Below are 27,260 nucleotides of genomic sequence, written 5' to 3' on the forward strand. Positions count from 1 at the left end.
CGAGCCTTACAAACCCCTTCCTGTTTAGTTTAGTTACCAAGCAACTCAAACAACAGAAATTCTGAGGACTACAAGGTCAATTTTATGATACTTAAAATACTGAAACCTCATTTTTAATAGCAGCCCATAACACATGAAGTCCACCATAACATAAATCAATGTAAACATGGAGCCATTTTTAAATTGTAATACTGAGGTGAGGGGAGGGGAAACGTACCTATAGGTGGCTGGTTGCGTCGTATGGCTCGAATGCGGATGTTTCCCAGATCAGCCACATACAGCGTCCCATCCGGAGACACCACCAGAGAAGAGGGACAGTTAAGCCTGGCGTCTTTAGCGTAGCCGTCTCCTGTTTGATAGCAGTCACAGTTGGCATCGTTCTGCAGGGCAGAGGACAGCAGCGGACGAAGACAGAAAATAAAGTGAGACGCATCATAGCGAATACAAGACCATTCTGTGGCTGCTGGAAATTTTGCATGGCAGTAGCTGTGATGTAGTACCTTGCAATCACATTCAGATGGTGCTCCAGCAAGATGGGTAATTTCTCCATCAGTTGACACCTGGTGGTGAGACAGAAGTGAAAAAACAACGATTGATACAGGCTATGTCATGTGACCCTAGAACAGGTACTCTGCCACGGATTGTTTTGTCCCCATTGAGGTTTGAAATTCATCTGATAAAACAGGAAACTAGTGCGCACGAATGCAACATAAGTGTCCTTAAAGTGACCTGTCGAATGCGGTGGATCTTCTTCTCGTCCGTCTCTGCGATGTAAAGGACGCCGCTGTAGGACAAAGCGACGGCTGTCGCTCCCTCTAGCATGGTCTGCACCGCTCTCTTCCCCATGGTGTACTCTATACCAGGCACCTGGCAGTGCATGGGACGGCCTGCCACGATACGAACCTGCACACATAAACACACGCATATATAAACGTAAGGCTGATAAAGTAACATTGAAGTGGAATGAAGCTGTTTCATTACTTATGTTTCTCCGAAAAAAACAAAAAACGAGAAGCAGCCCATGCATCAGGAATTCTGTAAAAGAAATCTGCACTGCGGTCGACATACATACGGACAATACCTGTCTATTTTCAGTGATCTGGAGCACAACGTTGTTGTCCAGGACGTAGATGGAGTTATCCATGGGGTTGATGGCGAGATCTGTGGGCCATTCTAAACGGACCTGGATGAAGAGACGTCAGAGAGGAAGAGGAGACAGTTTACTTCACCTGACACTCACACTCCAGTAGTGTTTTAATTCAACTACATTGTATAATTTAATATTTTACTTATATACAGCATATTTCCTGGGTCACTCCAAAATTTGTCTGTCTGAGTGACCTCTGATTCAAGTGTATGGCATGCCTGATAGGGGGGAGGGGTCGTTAGTAAAAACAAAATGAGAAAAAAAAGAGGTGAAGGTTTAAATGACAAAAAGAGTCTGATTGAACCTCTTAAATCTTTATTTATTGTTGCCATTAAATGTCCCTTCAATTAAATTAAAGATGATTCAATCAATGATTATGATAAAAATGGGAGGGACAGCTCTTCTAAACCTTTAATTTTATATATTTGTGGCATATAAGTTTTTAATAACACTGAGATAGTTTGTATTATTAGGACCTTAGGCTACTTGTTTCACATGTGAATGAGACGCTAGGTGTGGCTGCTGCAAAGAGGAGTTAGAAATGTAATTGTTGCAGTGTGTTTAAGATCATTGTCATGTTGGAATATTTTTCTCGTGCCACGCTTCCTGAAACCTGGAGCCATCTGTTTTGTTCAGTGTTTGCATATACAAACTTAAATTCATAGTCTATAAATGTCATCTCCCCTCCACCATGTTTCACAGTCTCCACTGTGTGTGGAGCCACTGTAGAGACTGACTTCATGTCCTTTGTCCCATCTGAGCCAGATTTTCAAAAGTCTGATTGACCTACTGCCTGTTATTCAGTTCAGCTGTTGCAGGAATAGCAGATTGTGCATGGCATCCATTTTTGAGTCCGAACACTGCACATTGTGTTATTGGTCATACGGTCTCTTCCTGTACCTTCTGATCATTGTTGCAGCTGTATTCTGGGTTGTGTCCAATAGTCTACAGATGCTCTTGTTTCATATCTTGACAAACTCTCTCAGTCTGGTTTCTTACTGGTTCAGGAAACTGTTACTATGTGGAGCAATGCTGCACTGTTGTTTAATTTAATTTAATTAAATTGTATTGCATTTGCATGTACTATGCATTTTTTAATTTGTTATACTTTTACTACCTCTATTTTAATTCTGTAATTTGTATTGCTTGTACTGTATCTTCCATGCTGCTGTAATGAAAAATGTCCCCTTGCAGGATCAATAAAGTATAGCTATTAGACATAAACTAGGTCAAAGATGCGGAAGCTGTTCACAGGTTCTTCTAGAGCTTTGTAAAAAAAGGGTACTAAATTGCATCCAAAAGTTTGCACATTTATTTTGCACCCGTTTTGCGGGTGATTTACTAAGAGTAATTGCGTCTTTGATATCAGGTGCAAATCGCTCTATTTAAATGAGGTGTTTGCGTGTGTTAAAGTGATTCCAGCCCTGAAAAAACAGAACGGCCATAAAAGGAAATTTTATCCCACTGAAATTAATAAATATAAATATGAAGAAAATGCTATATAAGAGATTCTCAGCAAAAAAAGTCAATGTCGTGAGGAAAAACAAAAAGATCAAATTAAAAAGATGAAATTAATAGAGGGTGGCAAGATATTAGGGGAAAAATTTAAAACAATTGGCTTCATAATAAAATGTCTGCAAATAAAAGAGGAGGGACGGTGGATGAGATGCCTTTAACACACACTGAGCAGCAGGTCCAGCTCTTTCTGTGATGAGCAACTGACTTGGTTACATTCAGTGCCTCGGAATTTTATTAGAGATATTAACATATGAAAATAGAATAACAAGAATCCTGTTAAATGTGGGAGTGTGTGGGGGCGGCCACCCACGAAGTCGACTGGATAACCGCCAGAAGTCAAACTGAATTAAAATTCTGCAGAGAAGGACACACGGTCAGAGTTCAGATCACAAGACGCTCTCTATGTAAACGCCCTGCCTACAAAATGCAGACCTCAACTTTCACACAAACACGCACACACTCACATGCACGCACACACCTTGTTTAATCTGTTTACCTGGAGGTCTAATACTTGACACTTGTTCCATTTTGTGAGTGCGTATGTGTGTGTGTGTGTGTGTGTGTGTGTGTGTAGGTGACATTTTCCTCTTCTCCTTCTGTAGTCCACCTCATATCTAAGACTGCATATTCTCACCGCGAATAAAAAGGTATAAAAACCAGAGGACTCTTCTTTCCTCTTTCTTGCTCTCACACCGTCTTTCCCTTATTTTATTTTTGTCTCTGTCGGAGTTCTTGAGATGAATTGAGTAAATGTCACCAGATCTAAATCCATGCCTTGTTAACATTTAAAGGACTTTTTTTTTTTTTTTTTTGATGGCAGATGATTAATCAAAGCCACAGGCCTTTCTTTTCGCTGGATTTCGTCTCCCATGAATTACATACAACAAGAACAGTGGTTCACATTTACTGGAAAACCACTGAGCGTGTAACACTGTTATAGTATAGTGACTTATTCAGTACACGTTACCTGTCTTATGTGCATGCTCGTGTCACAAGTCAAAGGTCGCGCAGAGGTCAGGTCGTTGCTGCCCAGCACTGTAGATATGATTCCATTACGATCCACTTTCCTGATCATCGTTCCGTCCACAAAGTAAATTAGCCCATTTTTATCCACCGCAATCCCTGTGAGCACAAACAAAGAACACACATGCAGTTCAATGCACTGCCGTACAATTTATTAATAGAACAACATCTAGCTGTGAAGGAGGAAATGACAGTGCACTAATTCTCTAGTGGGGGAGTGAGATGCAGCAAAGAAATAGTGTAATACAAAACCTAAGAAGTCTGAGAGAATTTTAGTAAAGCCACAGAAGATTAATTTAGGAATGAAACATGTCAGTGTGAAAAAAAAAAAAAAAAAATACAACAGCTGTGAAAAAAAAAAAAAACTTATTCTGAAAACACCTGCACACCTGTTACTCACTCAATTATACCGTTCAGGAGCTTCAGCTTACATCAGGGATGGAATGAAATCTATAATTCAGGCTGGGAAGTTTGCTCCACCCCAGGCCACCTTTTCACACAAACTACCAGACATCAATATTTAACACTGATATAGTAACTTGGGTTAAACTAAGACCAGACATTGTACTGTGCAGAAATGTAAAAATATGAATTTCAAACATGGTCCTGGAAACAACCACATTTTACATGTGGAAACTTCAATCGTCATTAATTATTTATATGGATTCCCATTCCCATTCTTTTAATGGTAACACTGTCACATTAGCAGCATTTGTTTTCATTGTTTTTGACTGACCTGTTTCCTTAATGGTGAACATGTCGCCTATTTTGCAGCATTTTGCTGCATTAATGACCTCTCTACTCCACCTTTTCTTCTCCTCTGTCTGTAACAGGTGGCTGCTACGTGATGACATAATTTTCGGCACCTCTGCACCAGGATCAACTGTTTTACCTGATACATGGATCCTGAGAGGTCAACTTACTACTTGCTAAATTATCGCTGGCCAAGTGGACTCTTCGCCTAAAGGCCAAGTCAAAACTACCCCCAGGCAACCAGGAAATGTCCCGCCACTCCCGATAGGCCAGTCCGCGTGTGGGTTACATCAAACATCAGAACGGAAAAATGAGATCTCAGTGACTTTGACTGTGACATGGTTGTTGGTGTCAGACTGGCTTGTTTGAGTATTTCTGAAACCTGCTGATCTCCTGAACTTTTCAGCACGACAGCCTCTACGGTTTACTGAATAAACAAGAAGGATCGGCAGCACTGTGGATGGTCAGAGGAGACTGGTCGGAGCTGACAAAACTGTACTGCTGTAACTCACATAATAATTTTGTACTACTGTGGTGAGGCATGTCATGCTCATCCAGCCTTGAGGTGGATGACTATGACAGCAGAGGACCACGTCAGGTTCTACCCTCATAAGCCAAGAACAGAAATGAGAGGCTGCAGTGGGCACAGGCTCACCAAACTGGCAGCTGAACATGGAGAAATGTTTTTTTGCCAGGCTGCAGATGGAAGGCAGATAATTTGGCAAGGCCAGCACAAATCTATGAACCCAACCTACCGTCCAGGCTGCTGCTGCTGCCAGTGTAATGGTGTGGGAAATGTTTTCTTGGCACATTGTGGCCACTTAATATCAATCATTCATGGTTTGAACGCCACAGCATGTCTGAGTGTTGTTGGTGACGATGGTGCGTCCCTTTATGGCCACAGTTTGCCATCTTCTAACAGCTGCCTCCAGCAGGATGACACACCAGGTCACAAAGCAAAGGTCAGTCTGGTTTCATGAACATTACAGTGGACTCCAATGGCACCAGATCCGAGTCCAGTAGAACACCTTTTAGGATGTCGTAAAAAGGGAAAGGAACAAACAAAATCTGCAGAAATGACGCAGTCACACCGACAGGGAACATCTTGTGGAATCCAAAGCACCAAGAACTCTGGCTGTTCTGGCACAGGGAGGTCCTACCTGGTAAGTGCTATGTACGTATTGAATAAGGCAACATTAAAGTCTAAAATTGTTTAAAAGTATTGAGATGTTTGACATGGAATACAGTATATTCCAATAAATCCCTCTCACATAGGGTGACCAGGTGTCCCACTTTATGTAGGACTGCGCAGTAAAAGTCAACACTCCAGGACAAATGTTTTTTTTTCTATAATCTGGACATGCAGCAACAAAGAATTTCCCGCTGAATCCTGAAGATGATTGCCAGACAGGTCAGCTGAAATAACTCACAGCGTATGACCATTTACGGTGAAACTTCAGCTTCCTTTGATGCTTACTTACTTAGCGTGGGAGTTTAGGGAAGTTACATTCAAATAAAATAGATTTCTTTAGTCCCTTGCATGCTAAAGGCCTAACCTGTTACCTGTGTAGTTGTGTTTTTATGGTCCAAGTTAGAAAAACTTTAGATGACCTCTCGGCACTGGTAATGGGTCGCACACAAACATACTCATGGCCACGCGTCTGCTTTAGTGGGATCTGGTCGCCGTCCTCCCACATGTTTGAATTCTTGAAGCCCAGCCAGTCAAACGCTGCTGAGAAAAAGCTGAATGCTTTTTAGGCAGACTTGCTAAACTTGATGAAAGAAGTTCAGCACAGAAATATTTTTCCCCCGCTGGGATCCTACCTAAAATCAATTCTTTAAATCAGAGGTCTTCAACAGGGGGTCTGTGACCCCTAAGGGGTCCGCGGAGGTACTGCAGGGTACTTTTTTGTTAATTAGACAATTTTTCATATATATATATATTTTCCCCCCCCCCCCCCAATTTTTTTCCCACAAATTTAAATGTCTTTAAATACACATTAACATGAATCCAACATGTAGCGAATGGATAAATGGAGGCAGAAGATGTTATCTTCCAGTCAGAAATGCACACATTCAGGCTCTCTCAAGCTGGACACCGGTTCACTCACAGCGCAAGAGTAGCCTGGACCTGTCCGTCCAAGCCTCCTGCACTCCTCCAGTTTAATATAAAAAAATAAAAAAATTGTATACAATATATATAGCAGGGAGTCCCTGCTCCATCTCTCTATCAGTTTGGGGGTCCTTGGCCTGAAAAACATTGAAGACCCCTGCTTTAAATGATACATGGCTGATTTGACTTTCTACGTCCTCCAAGCAGTAAAAACAAACACGATACATGATGCTAAAATGACACAAATTGAACATTGCATACAACGCCACTGCATTTGTCAGGGGCGGGGTCATACATACAGTCTTCCATAGCTGATGTGCCATTGTAGTAGGGAGACCAGGGACAGTTGTAATATGGTAAGGTTGTAAAACCTTGAATATCTCTTATGAGAAACAAGCTATAGTGATTACACTACACGAGTTCTCTTGCCTACAAAAATATTGAGCCATGTGACCCACATGTGAAACTACCAGAGAAAATGTCAAGCAAAAGTAATGTTTTTTTTAAGTAAAAATTCAACATTTTATCATGCATTTTTTTGGATACAGTCCTCAGATCAATTGTCTAGAAATCCAAACAAAATAGAAATATCTAACGTGTCAATCTAGCACAGCCATCCCTCAACCCATACATTTCAGTTTAGCTTCATTTCAATTTTAAAAACTAAAAGCCTACACACACTGAATTACATTATACATGAATCAGTTGTATAATAACAGTCAGTAGAAACCCAGGTGATCTCATTGTGTCAAATATTTTATAATCCTACAATATTGTTGCAGTATTAATATCCAGGTATTTGGTCAAAAATATGGAGATATATATAGATATATGATTTTGTCAAACGGTCACTTCAGCGTAAATGATAGATAATGTCTTTCATTTTTGAGTATATGATTGATTAATTATGTATATTTTAGTCATGTTACAACCGTTCCTGGCATGTGTTACAACCGTTCCTGTACCCTGGGATGATTGTAACAGTGGAATGTATATCTATCTATCTGAATACATTATTTAAGTAGCTGACACAGTGAAGTTTGAAACTTAGCAAATTGGCTGATCCAGTGTAAATAGTTTTTGATTTATTGGGAAAATGCAAAACAAAAACTGTTACAACTGTCCCATGTCTCCTTACACCACGAAGTCCCTGCTGTTCCCTTTAAAAGGACTATAGTTGTCCAACAGGAAGGTGATAACCAGATGTGTCATCTCCTTGTGAGCCTGTTTAATGGAAGGTGCTGCGTGTTGGCCTGCGGGATTCTGCACCGCCTGCACCGCTTTCTGTTCAGGGACACTGATTGTTCTCTGCTTCAGCATGTTGTCATAGTCTGTGGCAGAGTGCACTGCTTATAAAGTGCAGAGACAGATGTGAGCTGATTGTTCATGACTGGACCACACACCCCTAGCGATGGGTAGATCACAAACTCAGCTGTCTCTCCTGCTTCTTACAATATCGTGCTAACCGCACAACAGGAACGAGGGGAAGTGGAGGAGTCTGTTGATCTGTGTCTAACTGTGTGGCAGAGAGCGTTCCTACCAGAGTGTAACGTATGAAGCTGTTTTGGGAATGAACATCACAATTTTTGTAATACTCTGCACAATTTAACCCTTTGAACCCTCAGCTATGGTTTAGATTTCACCACTTTCACTTTTAAGCTCATATCGTGGTCATTGTTGGGGCTCACCATTCATGCTTTATCTTGTTTTGTTTTCTCAGGACAGTCCAGGATATACAAATCTTTTAGCATTTAATTTGATGATACTTAGAGATTTTTTATATTAGCCTTTATATCCAGAAAAAAAATATTTTGTCCAATGAAATTGTTTTGTTTTTCCATGTATATCACCAGAAAATATTGTCATCAGAGATATCTTTTTTATAGTTGTGTAGAAGAGATTATCTAGAATCAGACAGTATCTGAATCATGTTTGTGGGACACTGCATGATTGAGCAATTTGAAAAATAAATATGTGCTTAGTGCCTGATGGAAAATAAATGTCATGAATTACTCCAGGTGGGGCGGCTGCTTCATGCAAGAGTGCAAAGATGACGCGACTTCAACTTCGAATATCTCTGCGATGCTTCGTCACACAGACGAGGCATTTTCGGAAAGCTTAAGTTGTGCAGTTTCACGGGATGTGTGTTACATCTCTCTGTGAGGAATACATCGTTGGGCAATTGAACGAAGAGGGAGAAGAGGAGTGAACTTGAACCCTTTTCTGAGGGTTAATGACGATGTAAAGGCAGAGTTCTTTTAACAGATACTTTGGATCCAACACATTGAAGAGACCAAACATGAAAACATTTAACAAAACATATATAGTGTAACACACTGTATCCATGGCAACGTATACTGTACTTCCTTTGTTAAAGGCTTTTAACATTTAATTTAGCATTTTCCAAGATTTCCAAAATGTACATCACTTAGTGACATAATATCTCCCATCATCTCAAACTATGTGGGATGTACAAGTTGTTTTTGAAAATCAGGTAGCACATTCACGCCCTGTCTTCTTCGGTGGTGGTGACTGATAGCCACTAAAACCTTCCTCATAATGGAGCCTTGTGAGCAGGTAGACAGTGTTTGGCCGGTGGTTGTGGAATTAGTGCTGAAATCGATGTTTCAATAAATATATTTTGTTCACGAATGTGTTTTTTCTCTTGTGTATTTGACTGAGATGTGTTATAGAAGTTTTGTGGTTTCACAAATGTATTAAGTTGTGTTTTATCTCTATTTTCTTTCTTTCTTTAGAAACAATCCATTACAGATGTCTTAACATTGTGCATTCATTAGGCTGAATTACTCGCAGGAGATATGTAGCTCTGTAGTACTGTGATACTCGGGGAGGAGACCTCCCTGCACCACCGGTTGTTGAGCGATACTGAACAGTTTGTAGCTAAAAGTCAAAGGACCAACAAAAAGAGTTTTGTTCTGTGTCTGGTTGAATCATTCATGATTAGGCCAAATTAATACATCAAGATCTTGCAATTACTAGACTGTAAATGAATGATTATGAGATGACGTTTTTTTTCTGCGGCAGCAATACACTTTCAATAACATGCAGAGTTGTTTTTAGAGGGCAGATGTAATTAGTCTGCTGTTCTGCTGATCCCAGGGGGTTTTGTCTGCAGGTCAAGCAGGCTGTCGACTAAAGGTGACCAAGGTTTAGGGAACATGCATTGTATACTGCAGTGATGTCATGCCAGTTATCACCGGCACTCCCAGGTGGAAGATAGCATCCGGTTTGCATTGAATCTTTTGTTAACCACATGTATTTTCAGAGACAGTGTTAGACTGTGTTGAGTTTTGGGAGGGACTTCTAACATTTCAGTAACAGCTCTGCAGTTCTCCAACACTCCTGTGATTTTATCCAAGGATAAGACAGATCATAGATACAGTCCAAGACTAGGTGATCCTCATCAGTGACTGTGGCATGAGAGCAGCTTAAATGATGTTTATCTCCTCTCTGTGTGTGTGTGTGTGTGTGTGTGTGTGTGTGTGTGTGTGCGTGTGTGTGTGTGTGCGTGCGTGCGCGCGTGCGTGCACCTTTCGGTCCCAGCAGTTGTGCCTCTGTAGCTTTTCTTCCATCTCCACATCGTGCTTCATCAAACGGAGGACACTGCTCGCCTGTACCAGCCACCACCTCTCCATTACCTGAACACACATTCACACATTTATTGAAGAGAACTGAAAGACTTTTAATCTACCTTTTCTTTTTACAGCAGTCATTTTGACTTGTCACAGGAGACAATGCACAGGTGTATTAACGACGGCTCAGTTCCATTAAGTGTCCCAGTCAGCCATCACAATGAACCAACACGCATAAAAGCAGAACCTCCCCTAAATGGGATGCAGCCTTCATAAACACACCTGTGCCTTCCCTGCAGTGACAAAAAAAAAAGTCTGCTGTAAAATAAAAGGTCTATTGCCATGGATTTAAGTGTGAAACTGCTGCATTGCAATTATTTCCTCTTATTTTCTGCCAACATGGTGTTTACTGGAGAAGTTCGGACTTACTGATGAGGTCACGGGCACCGCTGAGCATCTTGGGGCGGTAGATTCGTCTGGAGTTAGTGTCCGACACATACAGCTGCCCTGTTACTGGGTCCGTAGCGAGATAGTAACGGTGAGCAGGGTTGTTGCTATGGACGAACAAAAAGGGGGGTGGAAAGATAACAAACGAGAAATCACTGATTAAAAACTAACATTAAAAAACACATATCATACGAAAACCATCTACATGTCTTCTGTGGATGGTTACCTCGTCTACAGTTTGAGTGTAAACATGATGAGGCAGTTGAACATGATTTAAGGAGACTACAATTATACCAATGAGCAATAAAGCTATGATGAAACTGCCATTAAAATTGCAGATGAACAATTTGATTCCTGCATCGTGATGATGATATTTCTGTGTACATGATCAGAACTGCTTGCTTCTGATTGAAATGTAGGTGTGATGTACGAAAGTGAAGGAGTGTGGAGGAGAGAATATTAAAAATAAGTTTGTCTGTCTGTCAGTCTGGGCGGAGCTGTGTGGGTGCGATGGACCATCACTTGTCTGTGACACACTCTAGGATGGCTGCCACGCTGTCATGTAAAATCCATCACACACACACACACACACACACACACACACACACACACACACACACACACACACACACACACACACACACACACACACACACACACACACACACACACACACACACACACACACACACACACACACACACACACACACACGTGCAGGAATGGATATATGCATATGAACTTGCCTCTAGCCGACAGTCTCAGTGGTTGGTGATAATCAGCAGATGATCACAGGCTGTTAATTAACACAACTAAAAATAGACGCACTGAGAGAGTGTGAAAGAGAGCCGGTGTTTCACTCTACTTGTGAGGCCCTGATGTGCAGATAAGCTCACTCTTTTGTTTTCATTTAATCTCTATTTAAGCAAAAAGATTCCATCATGATTGCACTGTAAGAACGGATTTAATAAAACTCAGTGAATCACTTGACCTGTTCATTCTGTCAGAAGTGCATTAGCGTGAAGGCAGTCTATCAGTTTCCACCTGTCTGTAAGAGCCATTGTGTTAATTAAACACAATGACATGCAGACGATTCAGCCTCCACTTTTATCAGCGTCATCCTTTGGTTTTAAACGTCTAATGAGTTCACTTTTTCAGCTTTTTAATTCCCACGTGCCAACGGAACGACGAAGACAAAGCCCATCAAAGTCATCCCTCAAAGTGTGTGTCTGCGTTCAGCAACACAGCCCGAGGAGCAACTTGATATGTGGATGACATTTGATCATCTAAACATGCCAGGACACATTAAAAGATGCGACTGAACAGGACGAAGAAAGAAGCAAGGACAGCAGGAGAACCACAAAACACTGATGAAAGGAAAAAAAAATACAAATAAAAAAGAGAAGCAGTAAGGAGCGATGAAGGCAGCGATTGAATGAGGAAATAATGCAGAGCACAGGACAAAGAAAGAGAGGAAGCAAGGGAAGAATGGGGGAGAAATGGAGAAATAAATGAGGATTGAAAACAGAGGTACGGAAAAGAAGGGGCCAAAGACGGAGGCAGATAATCTAACCAAGAGCGAAGTGGAAGAAAAACAGTAACAAATGAAACGGAAAACCTCATGTGAAAAAGTAAACATGAAGAAGGGGCTGGATGTAAGGAAACAGACAGCTCGTTCTCTAGAACAAATTGTTTTTTTTTAATTAGAAAGTGAAATTTAATTGAAAAGTACATTTGAATGAGTCATAAAACTGAATCTAATAAATGTGTCCTGCCAGTGGAACAGAAGCTTCAGAAATCGTGTTGCTGTTTGTCTGTGTGTGTGTGTGTGTGTGTGTGTGTGTGTGTGTGTGTGTGTGTGTGTGTGTGTGTGTGTGTGTGTGTGTGTGTGTGTGTGTGTGTGTGTGTGTGTGTGTGTGTGTGTGTGTGTGTGTGTGTGTGTATGAGAAGGTATAGAAGAAGACCGACTGGGTCGAGCTTCATTTTCAGAGGGAAAGAAAGAGAAAATGAGACACAGCAGCAGATCTTAATGCACCAGCCTAAATCACAGAGTGAGCTTCGATATGTTGAGGAAGCTGGGGCAGCAGAAAACTAGTTCAACTCAGACTGACCTACAGGATGCAAGGCAACTACATTTGTGGAGCTTTTTTCACATACTGTTAGTGGAGGATGACATCCGTACACAAAATGAAAAATATCGTACAAAGTAAGAATAAGTACAAATTAAAAAAGACTGGAGAATAACGACAGAAACGTCTTAAGAAGTCATTAAACCAGCTAATCTACACCTACACCAAAATTTGCCTACACCAAAATGTGAGATGGCCACGCTTTGGCCCCTCTTGGTGTGACAGTTTCATGTTTTTGTAAGCGTGAAACTTACACGCACATTACAGTAATGTCACAAAGAATCATGTGACCAAGTACAAATTACATTTTTTGGCAGTATGAATCAGAGACTGCCCTGCAGAAGGCAAAGTTCGAATCCAGGAGGTTACATGATTGTTCTTGAAGTGGTTTTTTTTGTCACAAACTCCAACCATGTGTGGTGCTTTTACTGAGCTTCTGATGCAGATGGATCACAAGTAGAAATACAACAAATCAAACTGGTAAAAAGCCTTACATTTTTACTTTGAGCTACACGCATTAGTGTTTTTAAAATAAGTATGTGTCATGAGAAAGAGGTCGCATGTCGGATAAACCCTCTGGCTCATTGTTTTGGCTTTTTAACCTGCAAACCCTCTCAAAGCCACTACCTTGCATTTAGCAGTTAAAGAGCCAGATCGTTTTATTTCATGGACACCAAACTGGAACTAAAAGGACAGTAAACAACTGTTTGCTTCTGTTTGCAAAGTATTTAAATTAAAGTTTTCTAAGCAGCATTAAGCAAAAGTAGATTAAATAACAATGTAGAAAAAAATATTTCAGACTATTATGTACATAATGTTTTATTGTTTTATCAATACCGATGTTTTAAGGATTTAAAGCCTTCAGATGTAAGGTGAACTACTGTATATGCTGGCGGGTATTTTCAGTGCAAACAATGTTATATTTTTTCTGCACATTATTGGCTAGAATGTCTCTCTAACGTGGTAGAGTAGGAGCTATCGAATTACTTTATTGTGAAAAGTGATTTGTGTGAAGAATATCTGCCCGTACGTTCACATCTCTGAATCCCCTTGAATGAATTTAAAGAAGACGGCGAGAATACAGTGGAGAGACGGAGGGATAAAGATACTTAAATATAGTACAATGTCTCTCCTTGCAGGGTCTCCTTGCTAGCGGCTGCTGCTAAAGCGATGATTGTGCTGTTCATCTGAGGTGACAGCAGAAGAATAGGCTCGATTTCGTGTGAACACTTGTCAAGATTAGGGAGCGAGATGGGATGAGACTGAGGAGACACAAAAGAAGCGGGCAAAAGAAGCCAGATGAGTGGGTCTTACTTTAACAAACGTCGTGGCTACTTTTTCCTCAACTCTTTGCTTCTCTTTGTCTCTGCTGAGATTTACTGCAACATTATTGTACTCAGTAAAGGAATTTCATGCCTCCCGATTTGATCGTTTACTCTAGTAAATGTGATCGTGACTTGAAAGGAAAGACAAAAACAACACAAATTGGTGCAAAAAACAGACTATAATATGACTAATAAGTAAGTGAAATGAAGGTTAAAGGTTGAAAATAGTTAGTCACTCTTACCTATGCCTGAAATCTTTGTTTCTTTAACACAGTGCAAGCAAAGGCAAGGAAATAGAGAAGACACAAGAATTAGTAGACAAATGATGAAAATCAGCAGATGAAAAAAGATTACTGGAAAACATTCAACAGTGAAAGTTTGAATTATGTTACACAGAACTCAAGAAAAAATATTTCAGATGTTTGTTTAGTGACGAGTTTTGAGAAATAAACACTCAAGAGGAAGCATGCTTCTAAATTCAGAACAGAAAACCTCACTTCCTTTCATCTTTCAGCACATTGGCTCAAAACTAAGTACTCCGATGTTTATCACTGAACGTGCAGTCTGGCCATACATCTATCCATCTCTCCCTTCCTTTTTTTCAGTTTCACTGTTTAAAAGTCTTCCAAGAGAAATGATGTGGAGTCAAACAGTTTAGTGCAGGAAGGAGAGATGCCCAGAAAAGCTGATTCAGAGCGGTTGTAGCTGGTTTCTAAAAACACATTTTTAGCTGTTATTTAGTTTAATTCAAATTCATTACGATTTGTGCATTGCAATACTCGCAGGAAACCTGGATGAAATGGTTTTTGGCAAAGCTTTATTTCAAAATGTGGATGTGGAGTTCTGTGAGTGAGACCTTCATCTCTGTGACAATACGGGATGTATTCTCTGGATTAGGTTGAAACCTGTGATCCAGCAGCAGCAGCCATCCTCCCTCCCCACTTACCTCAGCTCCATGACACTGGTAACATTCCCAGAGGGAAAGATCCTCCTGATGTAGTTGAAGTCTCCAACAAAAATGCTGCCATCTGCTCCACAAGCCAACGCCAGGGGCGCCAGCAGCTTGTTGCCCTCTGCCTGCCCGTTACAGCTGGGACAGGAGATGCTGCGACGCCGACCGTTTCCTGGGAGAGGATGTTCACATTCATTTTTATTGATTGTAACAGTTGGTTTCTCCTATTAAATGCATAAAATCCTCTGCATCTTTGCGCAAAGCTCAGAACCAGCATCTAATTTACAATATAGACTGCGTTTTTGGTAAAAAATAATGAGGTCAGAAAATAATATTAACAATCTAAACCCATCGGTGGTAAAAAAAAAAAAACACCCAGCGGTTTCAGTGGATGTGCATTGTGCTACATTAAAACCCATTTCACTACGGCCAGCTGAAGCTAAATTACTAAAATTTTAACAATGGGAAAATAGAACGCAGGTTGAAAAAGACCAAATTCCCTTTAATAGTACACCAAAAGATAAAGAGGTTGGAAATCACTGGTTAATCTTTAATCTCACCACCACAAAGTAAGAGTACCTGTGGACATGCACCCCAGTTACTTTCCACCACTACACCCAGCTGAGAAACCATCATGCATGATCAACACTGATCACAAATTAACATACTCAAACAGGTCAAATATAGTATAAACTGTCCTTACCCATGATGCTGCTGATGACAGGGGGCTGCTGGGAAATGAAAATATTCTCACCGTTGCCCTTGTACAGTATACCTGGTGGAGACAGGACATTAAGATGAGCAAAAGATATAGGTAGGTAGGTAGGTAGGTATTTACTTTATTAATCCCAGAGGGGAAATTTTTTCGCTACAGCAGCATACAGAAGCAATAAGATAATAATATAAATAATAGAATAAAATAATAGAATAGAATAGAATAATAGAAAAGCAATAAAATAGCAGTAAATAGCAGTAAAAAATATAAATATAAAATATAAAATGCACAGTATATACAGTACATTATATATCTATATATATTATATACAAACAAACCAAGAAACACAGTCAACATATATATATATATATATATATACATACAGTACAGTATATATCTATATATATTATATACAAACAAACCAAGAAACACAGTCAACAGTGTTATTGTACTGTGATGGATTTTGCCAGAGGTGAGTTATTGTACAGTCTTATTGCAGTGGGCAGAGAGCACAGAGAGAAAGTCATATTTTATTTAACATTAACATCCTCATATACATATCCCCATCCTGTCGCGGGGTTCATTGTGGTGTGATCTTATCGTGGCTTGCTGATTGGACTTTATTGCACAATTGTGATGCGGCTGATACGCAAACCTGTCTATCTTTATCTGAAATATTTGTACAACAAGTTCAGATAAAAAACAAACATTTTATCTAAAATGAACTATGTGTTAAAAGTTATACTTTATTCAGCTGAAACTGTCATATTTACTGTGCACATGAGAAACAGGAGAGGAATAACATCTAATCCAGTCTGTGGAGGAACATCGGCAGCATTTGTGTTCATTTCATGAAATGTTATGGCACTTTCAATTTTTATTTTTTTAACATAAATTGTCCTTTCATTGCACGAATGAACTGGAAACAACATTCAAAATGCCACCATCCAACTGTCACCAAGTGGAGCACATCAGATAAAACCAAGAAGTTGAAATGTGGGAATTTACTTGTCTGCTTCCTGATGCTGATGAGGAAGAAGAGCGTGTTTGTGTGTGTCTGCCCTCTCTCCGAGCCAGCTCCTTTCAACTCTACATGTACTGTGTGCGCATATTTGTGGGGATGTTTGTGTGGAAGTGTGTGACAGTTTTCTTTCGCTTTCACTGCGGGGGTTCCGGAAGATGACACGGCATGTAAGATTAAAGGGATGCTTGTGCCGTCACTCTGTGTGTGCTTCACCTTTGAAAAGAATCTGTGAATGGATATTAGCGGCAGTCTAATGACCATAAAGCTATCAAACTGAATTCAGATGACTATCAATTAGCTAAATGTGTTCCTTCTCACTATTAATTAATTTGTCTTCTGTCCTGTCCGAAGAAACTGAAACTGAAAAAAATTCAAATGCTTTGGTGACATCTTTTTGTTACACTTGAACCGACTTATGGTACCACCAGGTGTAATTTCCTCCTAAAACGAATGGAGGATGACAAAGGGGAGACGACATGAGGTAAGAAGACAAGGAAGAGGTGTTTGGTATGTTGACATGTGAGGGGTTTAATGTGCAGGAGCGATGAGAAGATGAATGTAGGAAAAGCGAGGGATGCACTCATTCTTCAAAGTGAGACATCAAAGAGGAACCTCCTGCAGAGAGCTGAATTATTAAAACCGTGCCACCATCTTGGAAACCATACGGCCTGCTTCATAATCTATCTATCTATCTATCTATCTATCTATCTGTCTATCTATCTATCTATCTATCTATCTATCTATCTATCTATCTATCTATCTATCTATCTATCTATCTATCTATCTATCTATCTGTCTGTCTATCTGTCTGTCTGTCTGTCTGTCTGTCTGTCTGTCTGTCTGTCTGTCTGTCTGTCTGCATATAAAAGGTTCTGAGTGGTGGGCCACTCAGTCACTGGACCCGTCTCCGGCCATCACGTGTATCTTGAGATGAGTCCTCTGACCAAGCAGCCGAGGTTGCATTGCCGAGGGGGAGGTGGCGGGGGACGCGGGGCCATCTGGTCGGGAGCGGGGCCGAGACGATGGCGTTCTCGTCTCACACGGGTCCGCACCGCCCGCAGCCTCCACCGATGGAGGTCTGTGTTCTATGTTGTTTTTATGGTAGAAAGAACCTTTTATGTGTCACATGGGAGTTCAGACGATTTTCTGAGACGAGGTGTTTTTTTCTCCCTCTTCTGTAACTTTCTGTCACGAACACGGTCAAGTTTTTCAACCCCAGCGTGACACATTACAATCGGCCCCTGGATCCTGTATCAGTCGGTTCCCTTCCCATCCAGTTATCTCTACATCCCTCTCCTTCTCCTTCCCCTGTCCTCTTCTCCCTCTTCCCCCTCTTTCATCTCTCCTTCTATTAGTAGGTGTTGATTGATCAACAGAAGCCGAGCCAGCAGGGTTTCCACACATGCTGTGCTGCGGTCTACACAGGCAGCCAACTAGTTGCCTGACTAGAAAATAGTATGTGTGTGTGTGTGTGTGATGGGAAATGATAGAGTGGGTGAGAAAAAGGTAGAGAGTACATTGAATTCTCCTGCTGTGTTAAAAGAGCGAGCAGTAAAGGCTCTCTCACGTGGCTTTCTATGTGTGTTTTTTTAAATGAGTAGATTTGACCTTGATCTCAAACCTCTCCATCTTAAAACCTACATACATTTACAGTTGTACATTCTCGTAACATCCACGAGGAGCCCCGACACACTGATCTAATCTGGGAGACCTGGAGCCAACAAAGTCACACTGATAAAGCTTTGTTTCGTCTCACATCACAGTTTCATTTCAATACTCTTGTGTTCACACAGCAGAAAAATACTGAAAGATTGAACAAACCAGCCAGCCATTATAGAGCCATTGTACATTAGTTTAACTGCTGCATTTCTTGGAAGAGGAATTAAGAATGTGTGTTTTCAGCACATGCTTGTAAAAGAAGAAGAGGAGATGCAGCAGAGCACCACCATGGTAAAAACTGATTTGTCAGTCCGACTGCTCCGTCACTGACTGCCTCTGCTGCTGCATCAGCTGAACAGCTGCAGATAAAAGCAGACTCTGTCACAAAAGCTTCAGGTGTGGTCAGCCAAAGAGTCCCAGAGACAACAGCGAGGTCCGTTCGTCAGGGCTCACACATCGACACAAACAGAACTTCTGGTATTATACCAGCATGCATCCGATTTACTTTACTTTTGTTGATGGAGCTAATTGTCACATGGTTTCCACTTCTGTGTTCAGTCATTATAGACTGCATATAACAGTTGCTGTCTGAAAAATTAGGCAGTTGCTGAAGCCAGAAGTGCCTCTGGTGCAGTCAGGTTACGGCTATCGGTGGGCGGTACGTAGTATCATCTGTCGAGTCAGATCCACCACTCACTCCTCCACAGCTCGTCCATATATGGTCACTTCCTGCTCCAAACCACTTCAAACTAGCAAGATGGCACCGGCCAAAATCTGAACTCGAGACTTCATAACGTTCACAAACCAGTTGGTTATGTCACTGTTGGTTGCCACACACACTCACAGCCATAATGCACACATACAATATAACAAAAGGGTCAAAGCCAGTAAAATATTTTTTCACACACTGTATGAAGTGAGTTGAGTAATGACTGTTGGTTGTTGGCACTGCAAATTAGTGTTAAGAACTACCTTCAGCCAATCAGTGGGATACACTGCAATGTTTAAAAAGATTGTTCCTGATGGCCAAGGACAGATGAACAAATGTCGATCCCCTTTTTTTTTTTATTATTAATCAGTGACACTGAATGTCTCTGCTGATAACAGGTATAACTAGAATAAATCTGTGGACATTTATTTTTTGAAATTTTCTAATTTACTGCAGTTCTTTCTGAACTGGGTTTTCGACCGGGCACAGGTCGGTCATGTCCAGTGTTTGAAGCTGTTTAGTTTTGACATCCGTAAAACCTTCATACTTCACCGGCAGTGTTTCAGACTCGACTTCCTGATTTGCTCATTTTACTTTCGTTTTTGTGCTTCTGCTGGGTAAACATTGGTTTGTTTTTGTTGTTGTGTGTTTAGTGTTATTTCCTACATTGAGCTGTAGCCTACAGTAAATACAGTTTGCTGTGTTTTAGTTCTGAAAAAAAAAAAAACATACGACGGGGATTCTGCACAGGTTGTTTTATTTTGAAAATTGTCTGGATGCTCTATGCCACCCTCTGAGTTCCTGCTGATCTGGTCTGAGCAGATTGATGCATCTTTAGTGAAATTAATTAAATGAAATAAAATAAAATAAGAGAAAATTGCTGTCTGATTGAACTTATCTCACTTCACATGCCTGAAGAAGTAAATGACGTTGAGTTAAAAAAAAACTTTGGAAAATACCACAAATTACCACGTTGTCAGATTGCCTGTAGAAATATTTTCAAAACCAAAAACATCAAAAATAAACTTCATTGAAAATATCTCATCCTCTCCTCTGTGATCTAAACTATAAATGCTGGAGAAGAAGACGGGCTGTGATGGAGCTGAGGCTGACCTTTATTAATAAAAAGCATACCTGTCATGTATTTTAGCAGGCTGAGAGAAAAGCATAGACATTTTATTAGAGGGAGCAGCCTGATATATATATATATATATATATATATATATATATATATACACAGTGGGTACGGAAAGTATTCAGACCCCTTTAAATTTTTCACTCTTTGTTTCATTGCAGCCATTTGCTAAAATCAAAAAAGTTCATTTTATTTCTCATTAATGTACACTCAGCACCCCATCTTGACAGAAAAAAACAGAAATGTAGAAATTTGTGCAAATTTATTAAAAAAGAAAACCTGAAATATCACATGGTCATAAGTATTCAGACCCTTTGCTCAGTATTGAGTAGAAGCACCCTTTTGAGCTCGTACAGCCATGAGTCTTCTTGGGAATGATGCAACAAGCTTTTCACACCTGGATTTGGGGATCCTCTGCCATTCTTCCTTGCAGATCCTCTCCAGTTCCGTCAGGTTGGATGGTGAACGTTGGTGGACAGCCATTTTCAGGTCTCTCCAGAGATGCTCAATTGGGTTTAGGTCAGGGCTCTGGCTGGGCCAGTCAAGAATGGTCACAGAGTTGTTCCGAAGCCACTCCTTTGTTATTTTAGCTGTGTGCTTCGGGTCATTGTCTTGTTGGAAGGTGAACCTTCGGCCCAGTCTGAGGTCCAGAGCACTCTGGAAGAGGTTTTCTTCCAGGATATCTCTGTACTTGGCCGCATTCATCTTTCCTTCAATTGCAACCAGTCGTCCTGTCCCTGCAGCTGAAAAACACCCCCATAGCATGATGCTGCCACCACCATGTTTCACTGTTGGGATTGTATTGGGCAGGTGATGAGCAGTGCCTGGTTTTCTCCACACATACCGCTTAGAATTAACGCCAAAAAGTTCAATCTTGGTCTCATCAGACCAGAGAATCTTATTTCTCATAGTCTGGGAGTCCTTCATGTGTTTTTTGGCAAACTCTATGCGGGCTTTCATATGTCTTGCACTGAGGAGAGGCTTCCGTCGGGCCACTCTGCCATAAAGCCCCGACTGGTGGAGGGCTGCAGTGATAGTTGACTTTGTGGAACTTTCTCCCATCTCCCTACTGCATCTCTGGAGCTCAGCCACAGTGATCTTTGGGTTCTTCTTTACCTCTCTCACCAAGGCTCTTCTCCCACGATTGCTCAGTTTGGCTGGACGGCCAGGTCTAGGAAGAGTTCTGGTCGTCCCAAACTTCTTCCATTTAAGGATTATGGAGGCCACTGTGCTCTTAGGAACCTTGAGTGCTGCAGAAATTGTTTTGTAACCTTGGCCAGATCTGTGCCTTGCCACAACTCTGTCTCTGAGCTCCTTGGACAGTTCCTTCGACCTCATGATTCTCATTTGCTCTGACATGCACTGTGAGCTGTAAGGTCTTATATAGACAGGTGTGTGCCTTTCCTAATCAAGTCCAATCAGTTTAATTAAACACAGCTGGACTCCAATGAAGGAGTAGAACCATCTCAAGGAGGATCAGAAGAAATGGACAGCATGTGAGTTAAATATGAGTGTCACAGCAAAGGGTCTGAATACTTATGACCATGTGATATTTCAGTTTTTCTTTTTTAATAAATTTGCACAAATTTCTACATTTCTGTTTTTTTCTGTCAAGATGGGGTGCTGAGTGTACATTAATGAGAAATAAAATGAACTTTTTTGATTTTAGCAAATGGCTGCAATGAAACAAAGAGTGAAAAATTTAAAGGAGTCTGAATACTTTCCGTACCCACTGTATATATATATATATATATTTAATCTCTGGTTCTTCTACAGCAGATTTGGAGATTACTTAAGAGGTTATTGAATTTGCTGTATTTATGTAATCCTATAATCTTTTAAAACTTCGTCACATTTAAATACATAGGCCGACAAACCACAGGTCATTTATGATCAAATTACATTCGGTAAAACAAAGATATGGTTTTGCCAATTATAAATGTTTTTTTCTTCTTCATTTACCTCAATGTCTCTCAGTGTGGATTGATGTGTATAATTCATCATTAACATAGGAAAACGAAAACAACGCCTCCAGTGAGCCTTGCGTTCCTTCACCTCTCAGTAGAAATGACATTATGAGCTTCTATATAAATGTCATTGTAACTGTTAGAGAAAAAACAAAAAAACATCACATCCTTCCCACAGATGTATCGTCAAGTGCGTTAGCTTTTAGATTTAGATTTAGACCACTTCTCTCCCACAGATCTCTCCGAGCTAACGTTACCAACTGCTTCATCGAACCAGTGATTCCCAAACCGTGGTGTGTGTTCCAGGCAGGGCCCCGCTGCAAGCCGTGGTGAACTCTACTGCTTGTTATGCAGGAATGCACTGTATACACGCTGAGAAAGCTCCAGGATTTCCTATTTAAAAATGCCCAAGGAGATGTAACATTATAATTTTGTGACAGAACTTTTCACTTCAGTGATTTTGTTCTGTAAATACCGGCCAGCTTTTACGCTTTTCATTTTCAGTCTGTCGCACGCTCTCAAGCTGCCCAAACTAATGCCACGCCAAATAAACAGGTCATCTCAAAGAAAAGAAAGAGTTACATATGACACACTTACAATGTGTGTTGAAGTTGTTCAGATTTTTTGTTTGCACACAGGACAAACTTTGAACGTCAAGGTTTTCACACATTTCAGCAACAACATTATATTAATGTCACAGAGAGCGCACACGGCACAGTGCGAATGCCTTAAGTCGCTGGAGGCGCACGCACGCACGCACACACACACACACACACACACACACACACACACACACACACACACACACACACACACACACACACACACACACACACACACACACACACAATTCCACATCTATTACAAACTGAAATATCCATAAAAACAGAGAGTGTGTGACAGGTTCGTTGATGAGATATTAGCGAGAGCTGGAGTTTAGTTTGTTGCCTCGAGCTGCTTGAAGGAATCTTTTCTCAGACTTTATTAAATACCTGCAGACACAAACAGCAGCAGGAATCAGGCCAGCATCTCTAAGCACAACAGCGGTGACTTCATTAATGACTTATAAATTATCAATGATCCCTGACACAGAGATCAGAATCGATCAGGGTCGAACGGCAAATGACAGCAGTGCAACCTCCTCCAGTACAAATCAACTGTTGTTCCGCAGCATCTGTCCTTAGGTCGAGGTAGAGCATTGAGCTCCATCACAGCTGTGGGGATATTCTTTTATTTTCCTCTTTGTAAAAGTCTGATCTGTTTATTAAACAGAGATTTTTCCATTTCAGTCTCACAAGCGTAAATGGGAGTATCTAGCAAAAAACAACAACATCACATTCCATGAGTTGCTGGTTAGATAAATGATCATTACACATGCACAGACCGAAATCAACCTATTAGTAAATTAAATGACTATCAAAAATGTTAATCAGTTTAAACATCCTCCTATCCATCCATCCGTCCAGATCAATAAACAGATTTTGAAACAGCAGCCTTATGTTTTTGTTGTTTAGTCGAGTCAATGGCATTAATTAATGTTACGTGTTGATAGGTTTGGTACATAGTGGAAAATGGCCTGACAGGTTTAGGAACCTCTGATTTAAACTATTAAACTTATCCCAAATACACTGCTAAAGGATGTTTTACTCTTGAATAACATCTCCATATGATATCTCATCCATCGCTTCTTTGTTAAAAAAAAAAGGGTGAGTACTGCAGCTTTTTTAGAGTTGCTGTCAATAAACCTCATCTTAAAAAGGCCTATTTGTGATCCAGGCATTTTACACAAGAGACTTATTTCCTCCTTTTAATTTACAAAATCCTTAAAAAAGCTGTCTAGCACTGCTCAAAGTCACCAAAAGATTTTCTCACTGACGATGACAGAGGGCTTGTCTCGGTGTGTCCTGATGGATGTCAGTGCTGCATCTGACACATTGATCACAGCATGTTATTACAGACACTGGAACATGTCGTTGGGATTAATTAAACTGCACTATGTAGGTTCAGATCATATCTATCAGATATCTGTTCATGTGAGTGATGACTCTTCCATGAACACGAGTTAGTGATCGAGTTTATGCTTTGGTGTTATTATTAAATAGCGCGACATAAATCCTCTATTGTTTTGTGGTTGCATACCTCTGTAACTGCTCAACCATTTCCATAAAAAAACAACAACATTAGAGAAACAATGAATTTTTCATTTTGGATATTTTGATACCAGTGTATTAGAAATAAAAACAAATAGTTAGTTGTGTGGGTCATTGAATGAGATGAATGAATTAAAGAGGGTGTAACAGAGTGTGGTCCTGGTTTGGCAACAAGTCAAAGTAGGCTTTCAAGAGTTGAAGCTCTTTTGCCTATTACAGGTTAAATGTCAAAAATTCAACTACAAACACTTAAATTTGGGATTAGTGTCATGCCACTATTCGGGGACAACAGACACAAATTAAGTTTAAATTAAGTTATTTAAAATGCACTAATTTTGATATGATGTCTGGGAAAAGAAGTAACTTCCTTGAGTTCTGTGGAGCAAAGCACTAAAGCACTGCAGCTGTGGCTGAGCTGCTTAGTGTCTGAATAACAGAGTGCACTGCTTTGCTGGGCAGCTTACGCCCTTATACTCCCCCAGACTCCCCCTCTGCACACACACGGATGTGTGAATACACAGACAAGCAAACAAGCCCGGGTTTCAGAACTCACAGGCACACTCGAATGGGAATCTCACACACACACACACACACACACACACACACACACACACACACACACACACACACACACACACACACACACACACACACACACACACACACACACACACACACACACACACACACACACACACACACACACACACACACACACACACACACACACACACACACACACACACACACACACACACACACACACACACACACACTCTACCTCTCTCTCTTTCATCCAGTCTTTTCTGAGTTGTTCAGCAGTGCTCACTACACAGTATTCACAGATCACATAACACCTGGTGTGTGTGTGTGTGTGTGTGTGTGTGTGTGTGTGTGTGTGTGTGTGTGTGTGTGTGTGTGTGTGTGTGTGTGTGTGTGTGTGTGTGTGTGTGTGTGTGTGTGTGTGTGTGTGTGTAAAGGTGGGTATGAGCCTCTGCACACAATTCTCCTCTACGGCGCACTCTATTTGTAAAATGTCTCAGGATGTGTTTCATTATTTTTTCCCCCCTATTTTCCTTATATACAATAATCAATTGACAGTAATAAAAGTAAGTTAAAACTTAGAATAATACATTGAACTGCAATGTGATTTGTATATTACCTGCAATACACACCAAACCATAAAACCATTCTATTTACTATTTATAAAATACCACAGCCTTGAGTTATAACAGAAATTGTGAGAAAATGATCTCACATCACACTAATGAATGAACAAACCTTTCACAATAGATTTAACTAATACTTAAAAAAAAAAATCACTAATTAATTGATGGCCAGCCTACTTTGATGTTTTATTTTATTCTATTTATTTGGTCATTATTATTATTATTATTATTATTATTATTATTATTATCTGTGCCACTACAACAAATATTAAATTGTTCTATACCTGTATGTGTTTTGGTCTTAAATTGGTGTACTTTTAAAATTTTACCTGTTTTACTGTCAGCTCGACAATCATCTGTAAAGCAGCAGGACAGCTCTGAACAGTAATTAACGCAAATTCAAGGATACTCCGCAATATTTGTAGGAGCGTGCAATTTTTTTTAAATTTCCAGAATTTTTCCGCAAAGAAAGTTTGCCAGCAGAAGCTGTGCTGGAAGTATTACAGCATAGAGTAAGTATTTTCAAACAAAACTTGCTTTATTAACAAAATATCTCTTAATTAACAATGAGCACAGTTCACCTCCTATCCTCTCCTCACCAAAACAAACTCAATGCACCTGAGGAAACCGGAACAAGCGGAAAACCCTGAAATGACTGGGTTCGCAAGAAATATGGTCTTCACATAAAAATGTTCTAATTAAATGATTATAATCAAAGGATTTGATTACATATTTATTCCTTTATCAGGTAGTGCTAAAAAAGAAATCATTGTTTTCTTTCTTGACTTAAATTTTTTTCGAATTCCTACAATTTTACACAAAACAACGTTCTTAAAACTCTGCAAATTACATAGCGATTTTTGAGAAAATTGACCGTAAAATCAAACATTTTTGATTGCAAAAAAATAATAATAATAAAAAAAAATCTAAATTTTGGAGGGACTAAGACGTAGTTGAACTGTGTTAGCCTGTTGATAAAGGAACAACCTTTGTTACATTGTGTTACTTTCTTCAAAGTAAAAGTGAAAACTAAAAGGAAAAACTGAAGCTCGAATGTAATAATAACAATCAATCTAATAATAATGTGTCGAGTTGATTCATTTATATTCAATAATATTCAGAGCTCCCTTGGATGTGATGCAGCTACAGTATGTGAACATGTACAAGAATCCAACTGAAAATCACAGCTTATAAAGTACCAATATAAAAACTAAATTGTAATTTGCGTCTTTATTAGAACAGTTTTATAAGAGCTGCTGCTGTTTACGTGGTTCTTTGGTTATTATATGTTGACAACTGAGGAAAGTCGGAAATAAATGAATATGAATAAATAAAAAGTTCATTTCGGATACTAGTTTAATGTAATCTAATGTAATGGAATCTAACAGGGAACTGCTGTACAATAGTACATCAAATTAAACTTTAATGATCATACAGTTTATGAAAGGTTGAGGGCGCTGTGTGTTGACTCGATTTACATGTGACATAAATGACTTGAGCACAGAAAAAGCTGCACAGAAAAGTGAGAACAGGTTTACTTCCCAGTCTGCAGGTGTCACCACGGTTAATTTTGTGCTCCCAGAGAATATTCTGAAACCTTCCAGACTGACACCAGCAGGCTGCACAAACTTGACCCACTGGGGCCCTCATACTGCTATCCTTACTACCGTCTCCTGTAATAAAGGTTAATTTTTCAGGAAGATGGCTAATATACTGCTCATTAATCATGTGT

The 27,260-nt window shown here is 40.1% G+C and overlaps 1 protein-coding gene across 5 annotated transcripts in view; it reads right to left on the reverse strand.

The window, feature by feature from the left end:
- tenm3 (teneurin transmembrane protein 3) overlaps positions 1 to 27,260 on the reverse strand; it is a 340,668-nt gene that overhangs the window by 27,569 nt on the left and 285,839 nt on the right. For 4 of the 5 annotated variants that reach the window (XM_069712012.1, XM_069712015.1, XM_069712013.1 and 1 more), the window contains 10 exons: positions 15,704 to 15,775; positions 14,995 to 15,172; positions 14,291 to 14,311; positions 10,577 to 10,701; positions 10,106 to 10,213; positions 3,633 to 3,787; positions 1,082 to 1,183; positions 730 to 903; positions 501 to 560; positions 218 to 380 (listed from right to left, as the gene is read on the reverse strand). In XM_069712012.1, the coding sequence (XP_069568113.1) occupies positions 218 to 380; positions 501 to 560; positions 730 to 903; positions 1,082 to 1,183; positions 3,633 to 3,787; positions 10,106 to 10,213; positions 10,577 to 10,701; positions 14,291 to 14,311; positions 14,995 to 15,172; positions 15,704 to 15,775 (1,158 nt within the window). The remainder of the gene's footprint in view (positions 1 to 217; positions 381 to 500; positions 561 to 729; positions 904 to 1,081; positions 1,184 to 3,632; positions 3,788 to 10,105; positions 10,214 to 10,576; positions 10,702 to 14,290; positions 14,312 to 14,994; positions 15,173 to 15,703; positions 15,776 to 27,260) is intronic. The other variant, XM_069712016.1, reaches the window with a different exon arrangement.

The sequence above is a fragment of the Brachyistius frenatus genome, unplaced genomic scaffold (genome assembly GCF_029030835.1).
Source record: "Brachyistius frenatus isolate BFR_SWC_R1_liver_20210118 unplaced genomic scaffold, ASM2903083v1 Contig_105, whole genome shotgun sequence".
Taxonomy (NCBI): domain Eukaryota; kingdom Metazoa; phylum Chordata; class Actinopteri; family Embiotocidae; genus Brachyistius; species Brachyistius frenatus.